Genomic DNA, 21666 nt, shown 5'->3' on the forward strand with positions numbered 1-21666 from the left:
ATATAAGTCCAAACCAAATATTTCAAGGAAATACAGATTGCAAAGTTTTCTTTATGTGCCTCTAAGGCCTATGAGACGCCTGTGGCAGGTTGGTGTTGCAGGGGGAAAATTGAATAGTTCTTTAAAAAGCTATTGCTTGAGTGCGCCTATGGCCAATGACAAGCAGTGGATGCAGGCCAGGCCAGACCAGGAGAAAGTGGAATCATTCTTTAAAAAAGTATTGCTGGTGTGTGCCTATGGCAGGCGGCGGGTGCAGTTAAGGGGCAAATTTGAATAATCCTTAAAGAAGTTATAACCGGTGTATGTCTATGGCCTATGGCAGGTGTTGGGTTCAAGGAAGGCCAGGGAAAAGTGAATAATCTTTCAAATTAGTGCTAGTTTGCACCTATGAGACCTATGGCAGTCAGGGAGTGCACAGGAAAAATGGAATGATCCTTAAAAAACATTATTGTTGGTGTGTACCTATGACCTATGTGAGGCAGGGGGTGCAGGGTAAAATGGAATAATCCTTAAAACAATTATTGTTGGTGTGCGCCTATGAGACCTCTATGGCAGGCAACAGATGCGGGGTAAATTGAACAAATCCTTTCATTTCAGGTTGGTAACCACTTCACAATTTCTGTACTCTCTCAGAATGTCACATCCTAAGATTAGGTTTCACTTATCATCAAATATTGCTTGCCGTCGTTCCACACACTCCTTCAATGTCAATATCACGAGGTCATCACGAGGTTTCTTGGGGGATACGTTTGACCTTTTTGCAATACCTTTTGACATACTTACTTTCTTCTTTGGTGCTTCTCTCCTTATCCAGGAACTTCCCTGGTACACCTCCGATTGTAATCTCTTTAGAAAGTGTGATTTTACATATTGTACGGTCGTTTTCATCTACAACTTACTTATATGTGACATCGCTTTAGTCTCCATATTGTTTCCAGCCCTGAAGAAGTAAAGGGTCTTAATAAACCCACTGACAAAACACGTGTTGGCTGGCTCTAAAACACAACATTCAATATGAAAAACCAAGAATTAGAAGACTAATGTCATCATTTGATTAACAGAAGTTGTACTATACTGTTATTGTCAGTCAGTCACAAAGTCTTTATTACGATTTTTCATTTTAAAAGACATATATACAATAAAACAATGAAAGATACAGTGGCCCTAATGAGAATCACAAAATACATAATTTATACACAACAACAATTCATTTAAAATTTGAATAACCATAAAACCATAAAACTCCATCTAAAAGAATAAAATCACACGTTTACTGTATCCCACCATTTCTTTCACGGATAGCCCAAGACCAGCTAAAGAATTTAGCCACCCCTATTATAATGGTTTCATTGTCTCCAATTTTCAGGAGACGTTTAGCGATCATAGCAGAGGTTGTACAAAAGGATCTGCACAGGGGTTTGAACCACATGCCCCTAGCTAAATGATAGGCTGGACAGACATAGAAAAGATGGTTTATGTCTTCAATACAGTCAGGGCAGAATGGACACCTATCTCCCGTACCAGTTTTCCATTTACTGGTGAATTTCCTAAGTGGGAGCGTTTCTACCCTGAACTGATGGTACAGCCTACGATCCCGAGGTTTGGTGATCAAATCCCAATATACTTCAAGGTTTGGTTCATCCTTAAAATTCCAAAAGGCTCTAGTCAGCGGGTAGCCCACCAAAGTAGAGAATCTCCTACTTTTTACTAGACTCCAATATGCTACTCTTAAGTCGGTCTTAGATGGAGGGGTGACGATGTCCGTGGATACCCAGAACTCCCTCAATCCCATATCTATAAGGAGGTTTTTAACATTTTTTAGCCATGGAATCTTATTAGAATGGTCCAACCCCCTTACTTCAAGTAATGCCTTTGCGAAGTGATGTAGTTCTGGGGTAGACCACAACCTTCTCCAAAAGAGGACCATTCTAAGCTGTACAATGTCCTCTAAGGGATTACACCCTAAATCAAACAATAAAGGGATTCGAGGGGTCGATTGTGGGAGGCCTACGATTGATCTTAAAAATTTATTTTGGGCTAGAACTAGATCAGACAGGTTGCAACACCCCCAAATCTCAGCGCCGTATAAGATAGCAGGAACAATTTTTAAAGAATACAGCTTAATGACTGGGGCCACTGGCTTGGTTAAGGAGAGCCTATGCTCCCTTAAGAGGGCTCCTGCAAGCTGAGAGTGTTTCAGAGCTAAGAGCTTCATCTGTGGGGTCCAGCTCAACTTTTCACCCAGGGTAATGCCTAGGTAAGTAAAGACTTTGGTCTGCTCTAAAGACTTCCCACCCATTGAGACTTTGGCCGTAACATCTCCTGCCCCGTGGAGAACCATAAATTTTGTTTTTTCTACGTTTACCTCAAGCTCATGTTCGCTACAAAAGGCCTCAAAGCGGGATAAAGCCTGCTGCAGACCCTGTCGTGTTTTGGATAAGATCAGGGTATCATCAGCGAACATGAGCAAGGGCACCCTTTGGCCATCCAGCTTAGGAGCATCAGTGGGATATTGTTCAAAGAACTGGACAACCCCATTTATAAACAATGAGAACAATGTTGGGGCAAGAACGCACCCCTGGCGCACTCCTTTCTCTACCATGAATTGTTCTGTGACCTCTCCCGGGTTCCCCTAGCGAACCTGGGCATAATTGGAGCTATGAAGCTTGATCACGAAATCAACTAGTTCCTTAGGCATCCCTAACCTTAACAGCACATCCCAAAGTTTTGATCTTGGGACAAGATCAAATGCGGATTTTAAGTCCACGAATGCTGCAAAGATGAGCCCCTTGCCCAAAAAAACCTCCTTCCAGTAGAGTAAAACAAACTTGAAGACCTGGTCCAGTGTTCCCATGTGGGCCCGAAACCCTACTTGGAGATTTGATAGTATATCTCCTTCGGCCATCCAGCTATGGATTCTCCCAAGAATGACACGAGCAATAATTTTTTGCAACGCATCGATGAGACTGATTGGTCTGTAATTGCCCGGTGCAGAACGATCTCCCTTTTTAAAAATTGGGATTATTTCTGCACCGGACCAGGAATTGGGGAATGGAGTTCCCCCTGCCAATGAGTTCATCAGATTAGTTATGTATGGGGTCCAAAGATCGTGATCCCGCCTAAACAGGTCAGCTGGAATGCAGTCGGGGCCGGGAGCTTTGCCACTGGGGATGTTCTTCAGGACCGCCTCCACTTCCTAATGCTAAACCTTAAAGGAGCGTCTATGGCTATAACAGGAGCGAGTGTCACCCGCTCAGAGCCCTGCTGGTATTGGGCTTCAAAGTGGGCAACCCAGTGATGTGGGTCCACATTGTTGTTAGGGACTAACGACCTCTGTCCATTCCCCCGCTTTATTAAATCCCAAAAATGGGACATATTCCTGCCTTTGCAGGCTTCAAGCAGATCTTTCCAACGGTTCTCGTCCCACTCTCTTTTAGCCTGCTTTAGTGTAGATTTATACAAGAGCCGAGCCTGTTTAATTGTAGGATAAATTCTAGATTTAATAGCGGACAAGAGGGCTTTATGGGCGGACCTACATAACTCATTGTACCAAGATGTTAGTTCAAATTTTTGATTGGCCCTCATGGGCTTGGTATTAATAAAGTAGGCCTTCAGCTTGCTGGTGAGCTCCTTGTGGATCAGTGGCACTTTGATATTAAGGGTGTCCTGTGAGCTACATTCGTTCATTTCTCCAAGAGCTCTTACAACCAGTGCCCTAATCTCTGACACTTTTATCTCATCAAGAGCCACCTTAGCCCATTTGACTCGCCTAAAATCATTACCCAATGTTAGTGGGACTCCGCAGCTGGCTGTATTCCCGGCAGCCGGGGGGTTAAAACCTTGAATATCTAGAGTGAGGACCAGTGGATTGTGGTCACTTTCAATGCGAGTTTGAACAACCATATCTAGCACAATACGCCAGATTACCAAATTGACCAATATGTAGTCAATCCTACTTTTAGTACGACCGTTGTCAAACATCGGAGCACCCAGGGCATCAGATTTGGTCCTACCATTAACTGCTCTGTAGCCCCATTCCAGACACAACCCTTTTACTTGGAGCGCTGCCTCCGTCCATTTCTTAGCGGGTGGTAAATTCAGCTGCGGGACGCCCCAAAAGGCGTCCTCCTCCTCACTCAGCATGCCATCCTCACTGCCCAGGGGTTCAAAACAAGTATTGAAATCTCCCATAATGATGGTGTTATCACTTGTTGGGACTTCCGCTAGAAAGATCTCAAGTGGGGAGATAACCTGGGAGCTCCTACCACCCACTTGGCCCCTAGCATATATATTGAAAAGAAATAAACTTGGGCCAGACTGGAATTTGACTTTAATTCCCAGAATGTCCGGGTTATCAAGGGGAATCATTTCAATACTCACCCCCTAATTTGCCTAACCCAAAATATTAGACCCCCCGCCGGTCTCCCTCTATATCCCCTGATTGCAGGTTTCGAGAAATTTAAATAGCCTGCATGGAAGATGTTCTCCACTGCCCATGTTTCTTGGAATGCCCAGATGTCAACTTCGTCAATTGATAATAACCAATCAGCTAGGCCAGTCTTAGATTCCAACCCAGCAATATTCCAAGAAGCAATGGTCATGGGTTCCTTAGGCCCTGGGTTGATTGAACACCCAACAGACGTTAGTGACTCTACATATGAGCTGCCTGACTGCGTTGTGGAAGAAGTGGGGATCCCCATTGGAACGACACACTCTACCGAGTCGACTTGATGGGATACAACAGGGTCAGCAGCAGTTCCAGTACAGCCTTCCACAGGATACCCCAAACCACCCAACCTCTGTCAATCAATGTCTTCTAGGGAGGATAGGACCTCAAACCGATTGCTAAGCTCAAATCGGGAATCTGGTCTATGTAGAGCTCCCTTGTGTAATTGGACACCTCTATATCGCATAGCCACCTCCTGTTTGTAGAAATAGCCTAGCGGTAGAATATTAATGGGCAGCCAATCAAAGGGGGCATTAGCAGCAATCTCTAGTATATATTTGACCAGTCCTGGCGACCTAAAGCTTAAGACCACACAGTCCCCGGCTACGTTTTTGTCCGAGTAACCAACCCAGTCGATCGTCTAGCCATTTTGAAATCCGTACACAGCCTATCCCCAATGCCGGTCTTCTTATTTAAATAGTGTAGAGCCTTATTCCTAAGAGAAGACCAGTGCTCTTGGGAATCCGTTGGTAAGGAGGGAACGTTTGCCAAGACAACGGTATAGGGGTAGCTTGGGGGGCAAATGTAAGCAGGGATGCCTCGTGTGATCACCTAAGTTTTTACTAGATGCTTGACCACAACTACTCCTAGGGGCCAGAGATGTTTTATTGGGAGGTACCTCTACATTAGATCTATTTGTTGGTACAGAAGTTCTTATATCTCCCACATTCCTTGCCACGTCCACCAAGTTATTAGAACGTGCCGTGACTCCCATCTGAATACTAGAATTGTCGTCTACCAATGATGGAATAACCCCTGCTAAAGTTTGCAGAGGAGGCTGCAGTGTGGATGCTGGGGACATACGAACCAGGGCCTGAGGTTCTGTAGCGATCCGAACCCGTGAATTCGGTATCGTAGTACTGACACGATTTCGGTACCAATGAACCGCAAATGATCCATTGTATACATGACAGTGTTTTCGCTGTGCAACTAGCATGAATTCACTGGAAAATAGGGCATTCTGTCGTAAAAGTCATGGCATCAATTTTAGTTACGGCATCCATCTTGTTTCTTGCCCTCACATAGTCAATGAACGGACGATGACCCCGGCAGAGTCACCTTGTTAAGGACACGGAAGCTCGAGCCCGAGAAAGGCTGACGCTGCATGACTAGGCAGAATCAAGCTGCCTCCCTTGCCTGAGGCCAGTCCTGCTATACTGGTTCTCGTGTCCGTTGTCCTGACTGAAAGGCCGAAGACGGTAGCCATGCCCGTTTATGATCCATAAACACCTCTTATCCTACATTTCAATCCTTTGCACCTGGCTCTGCTCCTTTCCTTCTGGGCTTTTACAATGGGGAGGTTACGATTTTTATGATGGGGAGGATCAGGCGAAGAATGGAAAACTGTCGAGAGGATCTGATCGAATACTGAAAACCTACGACTAATTATTGTTTGATGTCTATTTACTGTTTGTTTGGGATACCGGGTTGGGCATGAGAAATATTTGTGTAATGTTGCCTAAAGACAATTTGCGTGTATTTAAGGAGTGACCCACTTAATGCAATTTGAACAGTCTCGTAGATTCTGCCTCTGTGTGGTTCCTATGATTTCTGTGTCCCTGCAGTAAATAAACCTTGGTCTTTGACGCCACCATCGAGAAGCCCGTGTCTCTGTTTATTTGTGCACCGAGACAGGAGGAACTCAGGGGTCTTCGGGTGTTGTTTCCCTGACACCTCTGGACTCTTAAAAGTCCAGAACCTCAAATTGGCGCCCAACGTTGGGCGACGTCATCCGGTACCGGTCCAAAGCCTGAAAAGTTCGAGAAGTTTCGTGTGAAGATTCCGGAGGGAGGTACCCCGCTTCATCGATCCCTGCATTTCGTAAAAGTGGCCCGATGATCTCTTCCACGAGGGTTCCCGTTCCCAGACGGCTACAGAGGACCGCTGCCTTGACTGTCGCCCTGTCTTGGACCCGAGGTGCAGACCTTAGTACGGCGAGACGTAGACGGGTTCTCCTTGGTGACGTCTTCCACATTTCAGTTAAGTATTTAGTTACGCTCGATTTGGTTGTTCCTTGTTGCTCTGGTTTGATTCGTAGATTATCATTGGTTGCTCTTGTTTAGATAATCTTTGTTTTGGTATTGGTTCATTTTGGTAGGCCTAAGTTCTCTGCGCATATTTGTTGGAATTTGTTTTTGTTGTCATGACTACCAGTAGTAATTGTTTCCTGTCCTGGTTACGTTGCAACGGGGATTCCCGGTTGGAGGATTCATGTTCGGTTCCTCCGATTGGAACTCCTACGTATGAGCTCTATTGTAAACATGGTGTGGGTCCTATTACGTATAATGAAGTATGGGTCCGTTATACCAAAAAAGATGGTGTCCTTAGTTGGCCACCGCATGGTAGCTTCGAAACGGAAATACTAGATAATTTAGAAATGAAGTTATTCAAGAGAAAAGCCCGGCCGGCAATGTTTGATTCTTTTCGTGTATGGCGCAAAGAAGCCAAACAGAGAGAAATTAGGAAAACGAAGAAAGAACAGAAAGAGAAAGGGTTGACTTTAATGGAGTCTGCTAGGCAGTTGCATGTCAACGAGACTGAGACAGCAATGGAGATGGCGAATAGAAAATATAATTTGGCAATTGATAAGTGTTACCCTGTATTGCCATCATGTCCTGCTAAGCCGATGGAGGAACATGAAAAGGATCCTCTGTTGTCTTACCTGTTGAACTCACCTCCACCGTATGCACAGGGTATTACAGTACCACAGTTACTACCTGTTGTACAGCCAGCTGCTGGTCAGCCTGGAATAGCTGCTCCACTTCCCTTGATTGCAGCTCCTATCCTTCCCGTGGTTAATGTTCCTTCGGCACCCCCTCTTCCTGGGTTGCCTGCTCCGCCTTTGCCTGTCGTTTCGCAAACTGCTTTACCTGCTACTCCCACCCTTACTATTTCATCCGCTCCAACTACCTTGTCCCCAAACCCTGTGAACATTCTGACTCCGCTTTCCGTTCGTCGGAAAATAACCGACTCTGTAACTAAAATCTTAACTCCTCTCTATGGGTCTTTAATTGGGACCCCCGTTTCTGACTCTATACAGAGACGTAGCCAGCTTCCTGGTTCCCAAGAACGAGACAATTTAGATTTGACAGCTCTTAGGTGGATGTCGAAAGCTGCGAAGTATGATGCACGAAGAGTGTTAGATACCTTTATGCAATGGAATGAACCTACTCAACGTTATGTTTTTGACGTGATGTGTTCTCTTGTGCGTGAGGAATGGGAAGATGATGATTTAGACTCCGTCCCCACTGACCTGATAAATATTCAGCAGAAATTTGCCGCAGGAATGGTGATAGGTCCAGAAGTAAGGGGAGCGATAGAACTGATTTTAGCTTATAGGGATGAGTCTCCTCTTCGAGCGACAAGAGACCCTGATGGTTCACCGAGTACTACTAGGAAACGACGAGGACAATATCCAATGAGGGAAGTTCCACCGATATGGCGTGATGCAGTTCAAGCTGATGGGAACTTGGGTATTGCAGCTGCTCCGGCACATTTCCAGAGAGTGTGGATACACATCCCTTGGAAACGGGCTGAAGTATTAGCAGTAAAACAAGCATTACCAGACCCACGTAAAAATCCTGCTGGTTATTACAAAGAGTTAACGCAGACAGTTCAAGCGTGTATCATGAAATGGCAGACATCGAAATGTTATTTGGTAATGTGGTGCCACAGCCTATATGGGCCAAAATTCGGCAAGATAACCACCCAGTCGCCTTAGGAGGTGATTGGCCAGCTATTATAGCGGCAGATACGCAACAAATTGGCGGTGCTAAACCTGAACCTCTGATTGCTGACTTACCTGGCAGAATAATTACTCTAATGAAAACGCTGATGCCAGCGTTACGAGTCAATTGGGATAAATTATCAGCATGCAAGCAAAAGAAGGACGAAAGCGTCTCTGACTTTTTCACTAGATTTGAAGAAACCTTCGTAGATCACAGTGGGCAAGATATGAGTACTGAGGGAGGCCAGAGATTGCTTGTCGACAAGTTCGTGTTTAATTTATTACCTGAGCTTAGTAACAAGTTAAAGGATTCTGAAAGTGCATGGGCAGTGTCGACGACAGCACAGATACTTGCAACCGCTCAGTATTACGAAAATAGAGAGAAAGAAGAGAAGGAAAAATCAGAAAAGAAAACGAAAGATTTAAAAACCAAAGTTCTTTTGCAACAGGCGTATCCGCCTCGTTCAAATCAGTCAGATTCACAGCAGCGACCTCAGTTTCAGCAGCAGCCACAATTCCAGCAAGGGATGGCCCAAAGGTTTAATTATAGTTTTCCCCGACAGCAGTTAGCATGGAATCAGTGTGCTTATTGTAAAAAGGAGGGTCATTATAAGAATGAGTGTCCAGTTCTGCACCCACAAACTAGTGGTGTCCCAGCTCAGAGAGGTAATGTTGGGTTTATGCAAGCTCCTAGAGGTAGAGCGCGTGGTATGATGACACCACAGACTGATCGCCAATCGAATTATTTCGATCAGCGAAATATACAACCTACGCAACCAGGTAGATCTCCACAGTATCATGTTGAGGATTACTATGATCATAATGAAGAGATCCAAAGAAGCGAGCAATAGGACAGCCGCAGGCAGAGAGAGGGAGTAGTATCAGTTCCAGTTGATCAGAGTGGACCTTATGTCGCAGTAGTTACCTCAGGCGTGGTCGAACCGTTTCTGTTGGATACTGGTGCGGCAAAAAGTTCAATTATGCATGCGAAACTCCCTGGCGCACCTTTGTCTGGCTTAACGAATACTTCAGTAGGTTTCTTAGGCGCCCCTGTTCACAATCCTGTTTCTAGTCCTTTGTCAATTTCTGTTGGGCCATGCGAACTAGAAGCACCCCTTATCCTAACAACCGGTTGTAATGAGAATCTGCTTGGTTTAGATCTGTTGAAACGCCTGCATGCGACACTGTACTGTTCTCCTTTGGGAGTACAGCTCACATTAGGCAAACGAGTCATCTCTCCAATGTATATGTCGATGGATAAGCTCCCACCGGAGCTGCGTTCTCTCCCTGATACTCTTTGGGCAACTGGTCCTAACGATGTAGGCCTCTTGGAAATTCCCCCTTATGTGGTAAGTCTGAAAGCTAATGTTAAATTTCCACGAATCCCACAGTATCGGATTTCGAATGAGGGTGAACGAGCACTCTTGCTGATTGTGAAAGACTTAATACAGAAAGATGTGATTGAGGAAACTAGAGGAAATGTCTGCAATAGTCCTGTTCTGCCGATTTTGAAACGTACTGACCCTTCCAAACCTCCAATTTACAGATTTGTGATTGACCTCAGAGAGGTTAACAAAATAGTGATTCCGCAGTTTCCTGTGGTACCAGATATCACTGCATTACTGACGTTGATTCCTGCCTCAGCTTCATGGTTTACAGTGATCGACTTGAAAAATGCCTTTTTCAGCATTCCCATAGCCGAAGAAAGTAGAGACATTTTCGGTTTCTCCTTAGGAGGTCGCAGTTTCAGATTCAAACGCGCTCCACAAGGTTATTGTGAGAGCCCTTCAATTTACAGCCAAGCATTAAAGAGTCAATTAGATACCCTTGTACTTCCTCATGGTGTTGCTCTGATCCAATACGTAGACGATCTTTTACTAGCCGCTGATGACAAGGAAACTTGCAAAGCAGCTACAATTTCTTTGTTACGTCATTTGTCAGACTTACATCACAAGGTATCACCTTCTAAACTGCAATATTGTTGCCAAGAAGTGACCTACTTAGGTCATCTTTTGTCAAAGGAGGGAAGAAGGTTGACCCCAGAGAGAATCAAAGCAATTTCGCAGATGACTGTACCAAGCACACAAAGAGAAGTGCGTGCATTTTTGGGTATTACGTCATACTGCAGGCAATGGATCCCAAATTTTTCTCTCATGGCAAAACCATTGGTAGCCCTGACTGGAAAAGGTGTTCCGAGCCCTTTGCCATGGTCTGATGAATGTCAACAGAGCTTCTCCGACTTACGTGATGCGCTGTGTTCAGCTCCTGTGTTGGGTACTCCTGACTACAGTAAGCCGTTTACTCTACATGTCCATGAAAGAGAAGGTTGTGCATTGAGTGTATTGACGCAACAATTTGGTGACAAACAGCGACCTTGTGCATATTTCTCATCCACATTAGATCCGGTAGCTAGAGCGTTGCCAAGTTGTTTGAGAGCTACAGCAGCAGCTGCAGTGTCTATTCGACAGTCTGCTGGACTAGTCATGAACAACATGTTAGTAGTCATGGTTCCACATGCTGTGGATACACTCATGAATCAAACGAAAACTCAGCACCTCACCAGTGCTAGACTATCAGGCTATGAGCTGACGCTTTTGGCAAGTCACATTCAGATCAAGCGATGCAACATATTGAATCCAGCAACACTGTTGCCGACTACTCAGGAGTCGAGTGATTCAGAGCCCCATGATTGTTGTTTCAGAACTGAGGAAGAGACAAAAGGTAGGATTGATTTAAAAGACACTCCGTTACTAGACCCAGACGGCACTTTATATGTCGATGGGTCTTGTTTTAAGTTACAGAATGGCGATGTGACGGCCGCGTATGCAGTTACGACTTTGAGTACGATTGTTGAGACTGCAAGAGTAAGTCAGAATTCTGCCCAAGCTGCAGAATAAATTGCACTAACAAGAGCGTGTGTTTTAGCTGAGGGAAAGAGAGTGAATGTGTTTACTGATAGCCAGTACGCCTTCGGCGTTGCGCACAATTTTGGGCGTCTCTGGAGAGAAAGAGGTTTTCTCACGTCACATGGGACTAAGATCCAACATGGACAGTTAGTCAGCGATCTATTGGAATCCCTGACCCTACCGAATGAAGTTGCAATTGTGAAGTGCAGTGCACATCGGAAGATTACGGATGATGTTGGCCGTGGGAATGCGATTGCTGATGAGGTCGCTAAAGAAACTGCCAAGAACATGACGAGCCGAATGTACGTTGCAACGTCTGCAAGATGGATTGCTGAATCAGGAATGTGTGAGAATACGATTGAAAGTGTGAAAGCAATCCAGAATGAAGCAACTGAAAACGAGAAGAATGAATGGAAGAAGAAAACGGGTAAAATGGATTCAAGTGGATGTTGGGTTGATTTGTCTGAACAGCAGCGTTGGATGTTACCTGACGTGTATGTGCTCGCAGTAGTCACGATGGCGCATGGAGCGGCGCACATAAGTTCGAAAGGGATCTGTAAAATGTTAGCTCCAGTATGGAAGAACGATGGAATTACTAAGTGTGCAGAAAGAGTGGTGAAAAATTGCATGATATGCCTGATGCATAATCCTGGTAAGGGAACCCCAACCCCATCTGGCCATTTTGCTCTCCCTTCTTGTCCCTTTGAAGTGATTCAGTTGGATTTTATCCACATGGACAGGTGTAACAATCTCAAATACGTTCTAGTGGTAGTCTGTGCCTTCTCAAGATGGATTGAGGCATATCCGTTAAAGGATAACACTGCTATGTCCACTGCCAAAATCCTCCTCAAAGAATCCTTCCCAAGGTATGGTATGCCACGGATTGTTTGGTCGGACAATGGAAGTGAGTTTGTAGGGAAAGTTATGAAGAGTGTGTGTGCGGGCCTGGGCATTTCTCAGAAATTCCACAGTGCGAATCACCCACAGTCAGCGGGTTTGGTTGAAGGGTACAATGGCACCCTGAAGCTGAAACTTGCGAAAATTCAAGCTTCCACTGGTCTCTCTTGGCCAGACGCACTGCCTTTAGCTTTACTGTCCACCAGAGCGACTGTACACTCTCGAGTAGGGCTTAGCCCATATGAGATTGTGTTCGGCCGCCCTGCTAATGTTTGGGGAGTCCCTAGGCCAAAGGAATTTAAACAGATTGAATACCCAATGTTGATTGATTACCTTCATGATCTGACTGCTAAATTGAGCCTTATTCATCAACAGGTATTCGAATCCTTGCCTAAACTGCCGGAGAGTCCAGGCCACACGTTGAAACCCGGCGACCAGGTGGTAGTTCGGAACTTTGAACGTACTCGGAACCTTCAGCCAAGATTCGTGGGCCCGTTTCAGATCCTCCGCGTAACCAGAACTGCAGTACGCCTAGCTGGCAGGAAAAATTGGGTGCACGCCAGCCATACGAAGCGTGTCCCTCTTCCACTCCCCTATGACAACTGGGTTAGACAGGGAATTGGTGTATCCAAGACAGAACCTGTTCCTAGGCACATCCCTTTCAGTGATGCAGAGTACCTAACGGACCACCCACGAACGGAAACACAGAACTTTGACACTTCAACAGGAACCGCTCCTTTGAACCCTGAACCGAGTATTGTACAAAGTGAACACTTGTCACCTGTGGAGTTGAACATTTCCGCACCTGTAGACCAACTATTTCAAGACCAGACGAGACCCGGAAAGTACAGATATAATCTACGTTCTCATGTTATGAACTAATGACATTGCATTATTACCTTTCTGTTTGAAGACTGTAAAACTGTTTTGATCGTATTGCATCCCATTCAGTCAGGAAGTTTGCTAGAATTATTACCTTTTTATTTTTTCTGTTTCTCTCACCTTGCCATCTGGGTTACCGTAGGGTCGTAACGTGTGCCTTGTTTTAATTTGCAGGGGATCAGACACTAGGTCGGTTTCTTCTGTTTGTCTTGGGAACTCCCAGGATAAACAGAGGCAAGTTTTTAACGGGTACAAACCATCCGTTGCGAACGGTTGTAGAAGATGGAGCTTCCTGAATTACGACGGGTTAATGTCATAAATGTGCACAAGACAAAATTACATGACATATTGTACAGTAAATGTTTCCTAATGCAATGTACTCTGACACTTCTGATTGTCTTAATAACCTTGGTAGGCGGAATTATTTTTGGTATTCAATTGATCTTTACACCTGTTGCATCTACAGTATCTCCCCATGCTCCTGTTTCCCCGACTGTTGTTTCTCTTCATTCTTTCCATCCTTTTCCTGCCCACGAGCAAGCTCGACGCTCTGAATTTATAAATAACACTTTCATTCAGCTCTTGCACCAACATCAACTAGTGGTCAACACAACAAACTGCTGGGTATGTGGCTTGATACCACATACCATGGACAAGGGCATCCCTTATTTGGTTCTGCCTTTTAGTTATAATGGATCATTCTGGGCATTTCAGACCATGTTCGCTTATGCCCTAGAGACCTATCCCCCACGACCTCCGCGTTCCACCCGGTATAGCTCTGCTAATAGAGCCTTGGTGAAAGGAATCACTGACATGGTGAGAGATGTCAATAATACTCCGTACATTCCCAAGGATGAATTGTGAGTCTACATGGGTTGGAATGTTACGGAATACGGCATTACTCTGGGTGAGAACAAACGTAAGAGCTCAACTCCGATCTGGGTCGTACCCCACCAAGGTCAAGTCTGTTTGCAAGGAAATGGGAGGAATCCGAAAGCTCGACTAGGGAAGAGTGACTGTATCGAAACATATGTTTTCCCGTCACAGTCTTCCCCTGCATTCTTAGCTGCTAAGGGTACCTATTTTGTTTGCCAAGACAGAGCGTATACATGGCTGCCTGCTGACTTCTCAGGCTCATGTTATATCGCTCAACTGTTACCTCCGACATATACTGCTGCACCGGATTATCACAAAACCAGAGTTGTGAGAGGTGTTTTCAGTAAAGAAGATACTGCTGGCCAAGAGGCAGGAGACTTTTTCAAGGGTTTCCTCCCATTCTGGGGGCCTATGGCCAACAGTAGAAACTTACGTCAACTAACACGGGTAGTTGAATCCACCATCACTGAAACTGCGGGTGCCCTTAGTAACTTGACAGCTGAGCTTCAAGCGGATCGCCTCATGACATTACAGAACCGTATGGTTCTTGATGTGTTACTTGCAGATCGAGGTGGAGTATGTAAGATGATCCAATCAAGTTGCTGCGTTTTTATTCCAGATAATGCGCCAACAGTATACAAGGCCATCTCTAAGTTACATAAGATTTCTGACTCTATTCATGTAGAGGAAGGTGACTGGTCATTAATGGGATGGTTCTGGAGCCTGTTGTCCGCGTGGGGATGGAAGGTTCTGATAGTCACTGGTGTTGCGTTAGTATTTTTATTTTCGTGCTGTCTCATTGTTCAGTGTGGTCCTGCCTTATGTAATCTCTGCGTTTCAACATGCGTAAGAAGACATCCTGTTTTTAGAGATACGCCACGAGATAGAGTAATGCTGCAACAACACATCAGTGACCTGATGAACATAGAAATGGACTCCGACATAGAGTGAGTTATTGCCTATGTAAGGGCAAAAGGACGGTCTGAGGTTCTGTAGCGATCCGAACCCGTGAATTCGGTATCATAGTACTGACACGATTTCGGTACCAATGAACCGCAAATGATCCATTGTATACATGACAGTGTTTTCGCTGTGCAACTAGCATGAATTCACTGGAAAATAGGGCATTCTGTCGTAAAAGTCATGGCATCCATTTTAGTTACGGCATCCATCTTGTTTCTTGCCCTCACATAGTCAATGAACGGACGATGACCCCGGCAGAGTCACCTTGTTAAGGACACGTAAGCTCGAGCCCGAGAAAGGCTGACGCTGCATGACTAGGCAGAATCAAGCTGCCTCCCTTGCCTGAGGCCAGTCCTGCTATACTGGTTCTCGTGTCCGTTGTCCTGACTGAAAGGCCGAAGACGGTAGCCATGCCCGTTTATGATCCATAAACACCTCTTATCCTACATTTCAATCCTTTGCACCTGGCTCTGCTCCTTTCCTTCTGGGCTTTTACAATGGGGAGGTTACGATTTTTATGATGGGGAGGATTAGGCGAAGAATGGAAAACTGTCGAGAGGATCTGATCGAATACTGAAAACCTACGACTAATTATTGTTTGATGTCTATTTACTGTTTGTTTGGGATACCGGGTTGGGCATGAGAAATATTCGTGTAATGTTGCCTAAAGACAATTTGCGTGTATTTAAGGAGTGACCCACTTAATGCAATTTGAACAGTCTCATAGATTCTGCCTCTGTGTGGTTCCTATGATTTCTGTGTCCCTGCAGTAAATAAACCTTGGTCTTTGACGCCACCATCGAGAAGCCCGTGTCTCTGTTTATTTGTGCACCGAGACAGGAGGGACTCAGGGGTCTTCGGGTGTTGTTTCCCTGACACCTCTGGACTCTTAAAAGTCCAGAACCTCAGGCCTCCTCCATCTTAGCCAACCTACGATCAACCGAGTCCAGGCGTTTGTAGAGTGGCTCCAGAATGGCAGAAAGATTTTCATTTAATAGGATGGTAAATTCCTTTTTAGACAAGGAGGAGTTGATAACGTAGGGGTCGCTAGAGTGGATATCTATAAGAGGGGGATTAGGACCATCATGGACAGGAGCCTCAGTCGGGGCTTTAGCAGGTGTAGATTTGGCTTTAGTTGTACTACGTCCCTTCTTTGTTTTATTCTGGGGATTCTGGGGATCCTTGGCAGGTCTTCCCACAGTTTTCATCCCTCTAGTCTTTACCCTGACTGGGCTAGCCCGGTTGGTATGAGTAGTGGGAATAGGGGAGTGCTCGATAGGCATGGGAGCCAGACTATGGGTGGGAGTCGTGCTCTTGTCAGTGGTGTCAATGGCTGTAGGTGGTGATCTAGAGACATATAGTGGAGCGGAAGGATTAGCCCCCCCCCTAGCAGCCTAGGATCTAAAGACAGTCTCCGCTCGGTGGCTTCAATTTCATGCACCAGCACGGATTCAGCTCTTACCAAAAATGCGTCCAGTGTACCCACCAACTTATCCCCAGGTTTCCACTTAGACATTTTTAAACAGCTGTGCACTGGTGGCGTGCTTCACAATAGATCAAAACTAAAGGTCCACTCACCAACCCAGAGACTGAAACCCAAATTGAACAGCGTATGGCCCAGCCCAGCCTCACTCGGCCTCGGACGGCCACAGACGGTCCCGCCCTTGTCCCGGGCTTAGCCCGGCGACGCCGGCGCGCGTTCCGCGACGCGGAGGTAGCCTGACGCTTAAGAGTGCCTCCGGGCGCGGAAGCGTGCTTGTTTGGGGCGGGCCCGCTGCAGGGGCTTCTGGGGGGTGTAGTCCTCCACCTCTCTGCCACGAGAGATCGCAGCAGCCACCTCGCAAGAAGCGCAACGAAGAACTTCTGGCACCCAACAACCGAGTGTCCTCCTCCAGAGTCCAGGTAACCTTATGCGGACACAGTCACAGCAAAAAATTAGACTCCCGCTCTACCGAGGGAGTCTGACGCTTAAGAGCGCCTCCGGGCGTGGAAGCGTGCTTGTTTGGGGCGGGGCCGCTGCAGGGGCTTCTGGGGGGTGTAGTCTTCCACCTCTCTGCCGCGAGAGATCGCAGCAGCCACCTCGCAAGAAGCGCAACGAAGAACTTCTGGCACCCAACAACCGAGTGTCCTCCTCCAGAGTCCAGGTAACCTTATGCGGATACAGTCTCAGCAAAAAATTAGACTCCCGCTCCACCGAGGGAGCCTGACGCTTAAGAGCGCCTCCGGGCACGGAAGCGTGCTTGTTTGGGGCGGGCCGCTGCAGGGGCTTCTGGGGGGTGTAGTCTTCCACCTCTCTGCCACGACAGATCGCAGCAGCCACCTCGCAAGAAGCGCAACGAAGAACTTCTGGCACCCAACAACCGAGTGTCCTCCTCCAGAGTCCAGGTAACCTTATGCGGACACAGTCACAGCAAAAAATTAGACTCCCGCTCCACCGAGGGAGCCTGAAGCTTAAGAGCGCCTCCGGGCGCGGAAGCATGCTTGTTTGGGGCGGGGCCGCTGCAGGGGCTTCTGGGGGGTGTAGTCTTCCACCTCTCTGCCGCGAGAGATCGCAGCAGCCACCTCGCAAGAAGCGCAACGAAGAACTTCTGGCACCCAACAACCGAGTGTCCTCCTCCAGAGTCCAGGTAACCTTATGCGGACACAGTCACAGCAAAAAATTAGAATACTGTTATTGACTTACATGCGTATGCATAGGACTTGCTGTACCTGTGTAGTCGGCCCCTTTGGGTCCCTATTTTGGGGGTTGAGGGGTTTTCACCCACCTGTGGCACCGCATCAAATAGTTTTTCATGCATATATTTGCACTGTATTGGTTAAGTGCCAAGTTTCAACCTGTGATAATTATACCCCCCTTTCCACTTGTGTATGTGTATATTTAGTCCTTCCTTTTAGGAAATCTGTGATTATTATCCAAATGATGTATTCTCAATTAATAACAAATGATTGATACAGTTTTTGTTTTTAATCGATTTATCTGTATTAATGTCTTGTATTGTAAATATATGTTTTATTCGAGCCTTGAAGTAGTCATGGGGGAATGTCTCATATGAAGAAACACTGTTGGCTGGTCGAGCGCTGTATGCAGAGTAGCATATTATTGGATTGACCTTATTTGTATTGAAGCATATTGAATATGATTTTAAAGATTCAGTGATTGATGCTGGTAAATAAATGATTAAATGCTTTCTTTTAATATTGGAGGAAATAAAGATGTGTTGTAATACCGTGAGAAGTGCAAGTCTGCTAATTTGCTATGTGATTGTCACCACATGATTATGAATTCTAAGGTAACAGGTTCAGTGAAACTTTAGCACCCAACTGGATACGAGCTTTGTGAGCATGAATACTGAATGGAATGTAGAAGGTGTGCACTTTAATACCCTATTTACCCATTTGTTTAAGGAAATTTGCATAAAATATTTCCAGTTTGATGGAAAAAATACCCTGCTATCTTGAATTCATAAAATTGCACTGAGAATAAAGGAGTCTGTTATGCTTCATTGGGAGCCATTATGATGTTGGCTGAGAGTAGGAAGGTTCGACAGAACAGGAGACTGCAGGCAAAACCAAAACCTCGGTATCACAACCCCAGGCAACAGCAGATATTATTAAACTTGAGGACTATTCAGACCCAAAAATATGCCCATCGAATCATAGGCATGTGACTATTGAAGTAATCTTAAACATGCAAATAAGCTGAGTGCCTGCAATGTGACTTGACATTTACATAAAAAATTCTTGAGAATGGAGAACACTATTCTTTTAGAATTACAACAAAGACAAGAACCTCAAGAAGTCAGCCAAGGATGTTTAATGAAAAAAATAGAAGAATAAAAGAAAGATCACCACCAGGCAAAAACTAAAAGAAATCTTCCACAAGAAAATCAGTCACAGCTGCGACCCGTGGTGACCCCAAAACGACATCCGTGACTTTCATTATACTAATAGTGAACATTTTATGTCATTTTTGATACAGGGGGTCACTCAAAGAACATGGGCTCATCCATAACAGAGTCCTGGGCCAGGCAAAAGGGAGGTAAGTTTTGCCATATGGGGGTGCCCATAGCACATCTTGGAAAAAATGTTCCTTTATGTTTTTTGGACTGCCTAAAATGGTAGTAGTAGGATATCGGAAATATAGGGGCCGATTACAACTCAGAGTTTGGCAGTCTTTGACCGCCAGACTAGCGGTGGCGCCATATTCCGAGGTGACCATTTGGACAGCGGTCCTCTATGCCGGCTACGCCAGGGAACTGCCATTCTCTGGCAGTGGTGCAGTGGATGGGGGTATCCAATATGCAGGCCGGGACTGCTGCGGTCCGCAAAGAATATTTTGAAATTGCCCACCACCAAGCAGTGAGCCTACCATGAAAAGGCTGGCAGTGGGGAAACATAGAGGGCCTACAGTCCATGCACATTCTGGAACTTCTTGTGTCTTCTCATTGCAATGTCCAGTTTCAGGGCATCACCATAGGAGCAGCGAATGAAAGGCCCCCTAGACACGAGCGGACCATGCACGACTTTGGCCGTGCTGTGCCGTCGCAAATCCGGCGCAGCACCGCCAAACTTGGAATCAGCCCCACAGTTCTTACTAAACCTTAACACATATTGAAAAGATCAAAAACATGATGGAGGTAATCGGTCATATCTGAATAAGGACTCACAGTCACCTGTGTGTTACTTAGTGTTACCAATGTAATTACTCTGAATCACTCTGCTATCAGTCTGTTATACAGTTCAGCTGCAACATTATAATGCCTGCTGCCATTCCTTCTATCCACTTTTCTTCATAGAACAGTGATCAGCAGCAAGGATCATTGTATGCCAACATGTTTGTTTTGCAAGCCACGGATCACTTCAAGAAAGACAGAATCCATTGTGAATATTCCACCCAAAATTAAGCCCTTTGTGAAACAGGCACTTTGCTTTTATTTTTCATCTCTGTCACCATTGTATCTTTCTCATATGAAAGAACATACCATTAGAGCTCTTCAGGGAGGTTTAGCTTTGTCAAGACACAAGGGAGCACACAGTATACCCTTTAAGGCTTAGATTGCTGCATAAATTATGCAAAAAGGAAGCAGAGAACTCTGCGGTAATCCTCTTTAGTAAATAATATTTTTTACTAAAGGACTAGTCTGTTTTTCAGTATGTCTAAAATACCTACACAAAATATTATAAAAACAGCGAGAAGGCACATTATAATAAAAATGAAAATAACATTTCTAACATTGTTAAAATGCCATTAAAAATGCCATATAGAGCTTAAAACCCCAACATCAACTTTTGTGCGCTATACTAGTAGAGTATGGGAGGCGGAGCAGCTCAGATAGAAGAGATGCATTTATAGCTTGTTGACAGCAAAGGCTGTCTTTATCAGCGGAGGTGTGAAGACGGTGTTCCCCACAAAGGGTAAACACATGCTGCTGTAGCAGTTGGTTAGCCTTTCTCTGGACCTCAGCTTTACCAGCTTCAGACTTCAGGCGAGATGTATCAAAGTGTGACGTGTGCTGGCAGTAGGTGAGACCATCTCTGGCAGAATCATGGGAAAAAATCTAGGTGAAGGACATCTCCTACCAAGTGGTCATGTAGTAGTCCTTGTATACCAAATTTCATCAGAAACTGGAATTTCTGACAAAGGTTTAGGAATGTCTGACATAAATTATGTGCATCAAGGTGTGCATCCCAGACCTTCCCTTATGAATATATAAGGGTAAAAAGGATGTCAATTCAGACAACATTATATTGGTTATAGTCAGTATGTGTTCTTATTTAGCCTTGACATGGTGAAAAGTGGACATTTGACCCAGGCAAATGTTGCATTAATTGTGGTATTTGTGTCATCAATTGAATTGCTTGATGCTTTCACAGTTCTTAGAAAGGTAGGGTCAGATGACATCTGAATGTAATAGCAGACATGATAATGATTCTGCATGAATTGGGGAAAATGGTGGCTTCTATGGTTTGAGAATTGGAAGAACGGGACCTCCTTTCAGCCAAGAACGAGTCAGGGCCTATAAGAGATAGAAGGACCTTAGGGAATTTACATCACTACAGGAGTTATTTGTAAATACCTGTAAGAAGGTAACTGTCTTTCAAATGTGTGACTAAGCAAACCTAGCAGCATTCAACCGTCTAACTAGTGCCCTGTTGTAGTTTTATGGTTATAATGGCTGAAATATTTAACATAAGTATTTTGGCAAAATCAATATACAATAATCTTTAAATTATCTCACCCTTGTGAGCCACAATTAGTCATTTGGAGAATCCAAAAATATAAAGGTGATGTTTGAGTAGTATCTATAAAGTTTATCACTTACCAGCCTGTGACTGAACATATTTTGTTAGAAATTCACTTTCTTCTCTAATTTTATCCTCAATGGTCCTCTTGCCCATTCCAAAATCTCTCAAATTTAGCAGGGTGAATCTTCTCATTATCTTCCAGTTTTCTCCATGTGCAAATGGAATACCTATAAAAAAAAGCAATTTCAATGGCAAAATATAATGATATGTCCATTTGAAAAAGTGCTATTCCACAAAATTAAATGAAACGACACAATTATCGGTGAAACACATAATGATTTCAAATGATGTTACGTATGATGTAATGTTTAATGTATGAGAGTGGATGAACTGTGTGTTTCCTTTTTGGTTCGTCATACTAACTTCAATGTCAAATTACCCAC

The 21666-nt window shown here is 44.9% G+C and overlaps 1 protein-coding gene across 1 annotated transcript in view; it reads right to left on the reverse strand.

The window, feature by feature from the left end:
• LOC146816625 (cytochrome P450 2K4-like) overlaps positions 1–21666 on the reverse strand; it is a 204779-nt gene that overhangs the window by 156873 nt on the left and 26240 nt on the right. The window contains exon 3 of the mRNA XM_085610509.1: positions 21301–21450. Coding sequence (XP_085466635.1) covers positions 21301–21450 — 150 coding nt within the window. The remainder of the gene's footprint in view (positions 1–21300; positions 21451–21666) is intronic.

Source organism: Triturus cristatus, chromosome 6 (genome assembly GCF_964204655.1).
Source record: "Triturus cristatus chromosome 6, aTriCri1.1, whole genome shotgun sequence".
Classification (NCBI taxonomy): Eukaryota; Metazoa; Chordata; class Amphibia; order Caudata; family Salamandridae; genus Triturus; species Triturus cristatus.